General features: G+C 57.7%; 1 protein-coding gene across 1 annotated transcript; it reads left to right on the top strand.

Moving 5' to 3' along the window:
• Window positions 1–692: 692 nt before the first annotated feature.
• Window positions 693–4,307, top strand: LOC137143116 (epididymal sperm-binding protein 1-like; the record flags this gene model as incomplete). Its single annotated transcript, XM_067532729.1, has 4 exons — window positions 693–774; window positions 1,385–1,534; window positions 1,681–1,845; window positions 4,146–4,307. Coding segments are annotated over exons 1-4 (559 nt in total), but the record flags the coding sequence as incomplete, so codon positions are not given.
• Window positions 4,308–5,166: the final 859 nt, after the last annotated feature.

Below are 5,166 nucleotides of genomic sequence, written 5' to 3'. Positions count from 1 at the left end.
TCTTCATTTATACTTAGTGTTATTTGCAGTCTTAGTCTTAGCCTTATAGCTCTTAGCAATTGCCTGCCTCTCCACTCAAGAGTTGAGGAACCGGACATCTCTCTCAACCAGGTCATCAGAGAAGGGTGTGAGTGTATTAATCCAAAGCAAACAGTATAAATATATACATCACGTGTCTTTAGAATTAGACTGTAATCCTACCCATTATCCATTTGATTATTCATTTTCTTTTAATCAGTCATTTTCTATCATTTCATGTTATCTTAATAAAAGCTTATAACACGATACAGAGTCGGTTATCAGTGGGAGCATTCCGGTCGTGCACCCCGGGGGTCACACATTCCTGTGGTCTGCTCAGGGTTGACTTTGCGAGCGCTGAGATCAGGGTCCAGCCCTGATCCCAGGGCAGTTGGTGGGGGGCATGGGGGATGTGTGGGGTGGGGGTTTGACTCATTTGGAGTGAATGGGCCCTGCTGCCGTGCAGCCCTCCAGCTCCTGGATGAGCCCCCCACCCAGCTCCATCTCCAGCCGCTGTTGCAGTGAGCGTGGGACGCAGGCTGGGAGAAGGAGCCGCCCTGCCCGGTAGAACCTGCTCGGCGGGATCCGGAGCTGACACCCTGCGCCAGGCTGCTGGGAGCGATAGAGACGGCAGCACTATAGCAGGGGCAGCGTCTCCGGCTCTCGCAGGCTCCATGCCGGCTGGGATGATGCCGTCTGTCCTGAGGCTCCTGGCCTGGGGCTGGCTGCTCCTGCCCGTCTGCAGGGCACTGGAAGGTGAGACCCGGCTCCGTGAAGCTGCGTGATGTGGTGGTGCCTGCGATGGAGCCGCCTGGGCATCCTGGGTGGTGGGGAGGGGATCTCTGGGGTCCTGCCCTTCATTGCCTGTCGCTCCGGTGTGGGGGACCCTGGCGTCCGGGTGCTTCCCACAGAGGCAGGGCTGGGAGCAAGCGCGTTTCGCTGGCAGACACAGGACCCCGGAGCACGGCCGAGTGGGGGGCGCAGCAGGGGATGGGCAAAGCGAACGGGCGATGTCAGGCGACCGAGCATGACGGCCGGTGGCATCCGAACCCCCTGCCCGCATCTTCCACCAGGCACCGACGGAGCCTCGCAGCCCATCCTCCATGTGCCCCCGGGCACAGACCAGCCTCCCATACACCCCTGGCAGAGACCAGCCCCCGTGCACCCCGTGGCATGGAGCAGCCCCCCCTGCTCCATGCTCCCCCTGGCACAGACCAGCCCTCTGTACATGCCCTGCACAGAGCGCAGCGCCCCCCCCCTCCGCCCCGTGCTTCCCCGGCCACAGACCGACTCCCCCACCCCAGCGCTCTGTGCATCCTGTCACTCTGCGTCCGTGTCTCTGACCCGCCCCCTCTCCCCGTTTCAGACTGTGCCGCCTGCGTCTTCCCCTTCATCTACCGGGGCCGATCGTACCCCACCTGCACCCGCGACGGGAGCTGGCCCAGGAGGACGCTGTGGTGCGCCACCACCGCCAGCTACGACCAGGACTCCCGCTGGAAGCGCTGCTTTGAGACAGGTGAGGGCTGAGACATTCCTCCCTTGGCCCTGGGGCAGGGGACACCCTCTGGGTCCTGGATCTCCGCCAGGCTCCCCAGGGGCGTGGAAAGAACAGCCCTGCAGAGCGGTGGTGACTCCTTTTTGTCTCTGTCTCTCCCCTCCCAGAGTATGGGGGCAACTCGGATGGCCAGCCCTGCACCTTCCCCTTCGTGTACCGGCGCCGGGCGTTTTACACCTGCACCGATGAGGGCGACAAACCACGCAGGTTCTGGTGCGCCACCACCGGGAGCTACGACCGGGACCGGCTCTGGAGCTACTGCCCCGACACCTGTAAGGATGAGCAGCGTGGGGGGGGGGAAGGGTGAGGGGGTCAGTGCTGGGTGGTCAGGGGCCACCCAGCTCGCAGCCATCCCAGGTGGAATCCCAGCCAGGAACCCCACCGCGCCCTCCTCCCGGTGCTGGTGTGTCTGGGTGCAGGGCGATGCTGCCACGGACATTTCAGCCCGAGACACTTGGGCAGAGGTGTCAGACCCAATTCCCAGCGCTGGCAGCTCCAGCGGGTTTATCCCGAGTCTCCCCACATTTATTATTATTCTTGTTATTTATTAGGTGTATTATGGTAGTGCCGAGACACCCCAGTCATGGCCAGAATCCCAATGTTCTAGGTGCTATACATTGTTTATTAGGTGTATTATGGTAATGCCTACACACCCCATGGCCCAGGACCCTACTGTGCTAGGTGCTGTACATTATTTATTCGGTGTGTTATGATAGCACCTAGGATCCCCAGTCGTGGCCCAGGACCCCACCGTGCTAGGCGCTGTATAAACCCAGAACATAAAGGCAGGCCCGTGTGCTTGTCCAACCCCAGCTCCTGGAGTCCTGTGATGATGGGGGAAGCTCAGCTTTCAATTTAAATGGAGAAAGGCGGTTTCTGCCACTCAGGGCTCCAGGGCAAAGCTGGGAATCCGGGAGAAAGGCCCAGGAACCAGCTAGGGAAGGAGAACACCCTCCTGCTGATTGGTAACAACCTTGTGAGTTTGGGGTCCGGAGTCTCCGTTGCTGAATGCGTGGGGCTGGCGACGCTGAATCTGCCTGTCAAAATATGGCTCCTCCCCTAAACCGAGCCTGGGAGGCAGAGCTGGAGACGTAGGCAGAGCCCGGCGCAGGGAGGGTGTTACTGAGAGCCCCACGCGGAAACATGGGAAGATTTCCTCCTCGCGCTGGATTTCCCAGGTCTGCGTGGCTGGGGCCAGGCTGGTGCAGCTTCGCATGCTGCCACGGATGTAGCGTTTGTCTGGGAACGTATGGTGCAGAGGCACCTGAAACCAGAGATCGGGGCCCCCATTGTGCCAGGCGCTGCACAGACCCCGACCAAGAGCAGGGCCTGTGACAAATCAACTGGGGTCCCCAGATCTGTGAGCCACTGAGTTACGCCGCTCTGCTCAGCAAAGGAGAGCTTTGCTGAGTCTAAACCGCGTGTCAGCTCCCCCAACAGCTTATCTGCCTTGCCAGCAAACTCCTCAGGACTCTGCCAGTCAAAACCTCATAGCCTGTCATGGTAGCACCCAGATTCGCTGCGCCATCAAAGGGACAGTACCCAGCAGTTTATTGATTAACTGGGAATGACAAACCCTCCACATCAATCCGAGCACTGAGCTGGTCTATGGTAAAAGTAAAACAAGTGTATGAAGAGAAGGACATGGGTTTAAGTGGCGGCAAATGGAAGGAATAAGGACTGAAACGGTCACGAACGGACACTGGTAAAAATACGCTGCTCAGGCTAGAACTGAATTTCAGCCAGTTACGCTCTTCACCTAAGCAGGTGTCTCACCTATGCTCGGTTCCCAGAGGCGTCCTCCCTTTGGCTGAAGGCTCCACTTTTCCCCGGCCTCTTGTCTCTGCCCAGTTATGGCTAACCATCGGGGTCTCGCCTCTTCATTTTATAGCCCAGCAAAACTTTGCAATGTATCCTGGGCGAAGTACGCCCAGCCAAAGTTTATCTCTCATGCTGGGGTGCAGACGCTGGCCTGTCTACCCGCCTCTCCCCCAGGCTTGGTAGCTTGATGGCTTTGTTTACCTTAGATGTAAATGGACCGTCATTGTCTCTGCCTGAGGAGAAGGCTGGTCAGAGAAACAAATGTCTGTGCCTTACCCTGGGGCTCAGGCACTGCTTGGCAAACACATTTGAGGCACATAATTATAGCCCCGCTTTATAACTCTTTGTACACACCCCGCACAATGATTTTGTGGGACCAGCGTGTTGCCCGTTTGTACGTGATCCTCCCATGACGACATGCCAGGTGTGTGAGGTGTAGTGAGTATGCCAGGCCTGACCCACTGTAGAGACCCCCCGATAGGCCTCTGTGTCACTGGGTTCTCTTGCGCCAGGTGCTGCACGGAGCCCGACCTAAATCAGGGCCCATCGCTGCGCAGCCACGCAGTGAAAATCAGTCCCTGCAGCAAAGCGCTCACACTCTAGCTAACCTATGGGCCGGAGAGGTGAGAGGCACAGAAAGGGGAAATGATTCACCCAAGGTCACTGGCCGGGTACCCAGGAGTCTTGACTCTGAACACAGTGACTTAACCACTACTCCACACTGCCCCCTTCCCTCTCTCTGTCTCTCCAGTACTGGCCGGTAATTCCACGGCTCTCTGCACCTTCCCTTTCACCTACCAGAACCGGACCTACCTGGGCTGCACGGCAGACGGAGATGCCAGTGGGAGGCGCTGGTGCTCTCTGACCAGAAACTATGACGTGGACCACAAACGCACGTACTGTCTGGACTCAGGTAGAGGCAGGGAGGAGCAGGGCAGAGCTACACAGAGCTTTGCTGCTGGGCCCGGCTTGTGGGGACCCAGTGTTCTCTAGGGATGGTTGTCCCCCAGGCAGCGGCCCCCTCCCCATGCTGGGACATGAGTGCAGCCTCAAACACTTGGCCGGGGTCCCCACAACTCTGAGTTCAATAGAGTATCAGCACTGAACTGCAGTTGGCATTTTACGTGGAAGGGTCGGCCAGTGGTTAGGTACTAGCCCAGGACTTGGTTGCTATGTGTTGAATTCCCTGCTCTGTCCTGTGTGACCTTGGATAAGTCATCTAGCCGCTCCGTGCCTCAGTTTTCCCACCTGTGTAATGGGGATAATTGCCCTGCCTCACAGGAAGTGAGGCGGGTAAATACTTGTGAGCTGTGGCAATGGGGCCATAGCAGTTGGATAAGTAGATAGACTGGAAATTGCAGCCGGGGAGCGTCACGTCCCAGGGCGTGTGGGCGGCTGAGAACCGCGTTGCTGATTCCTTGTTAAACACAACAGGCCCGGCCTTGGAGGGTGAGGTGGGAAAAGAATGTAAATGTTTCCCTGTTGTTCCAGTTTTGCAGGGCTAGAAAGGGCTGATTTGGGGGTGGGGAGTTGCCCCCAAAAGTTTTTGCAAAATGTTTTCATCGGAACATTCCCGGAAACGTTTCTCGACATTTACCAAAAGCTGGGCTTTCCGGCCCATGAAAAACGCCCCTGTCCCGGTTCCCAATAACCGCGGGAGCCCGGGAACGTTTTCCATCAGAATCCCGAGGGCAAAACTCACCGAAATTTTCGCTCACAAGATATGATGTCCCCTCCACTGACCCCAATGGAGGGGAGCAAACGCTGAGATG

This window comes from Emydura macquarii, unplaced genomic scaffold, assembly GCF_026122565.2.
Source record: "Emydura macquarii macquarii isolate MOO-44397 ecotype Brisbane River unplaced genomic scaffold, CSIRO-AGI_Emac_v2 contig_3296, whole genome shotgun sequence".
Classification (NCBI taxonomy): domain Eukaryota; kingdom Metazoa; phylum Chordata; order Testudines; family Chelidae; genus Emydura; species Emydura macquarii.
This window is presented reverse-complemented; position numbering and strand designations above follow the sequence as displayed.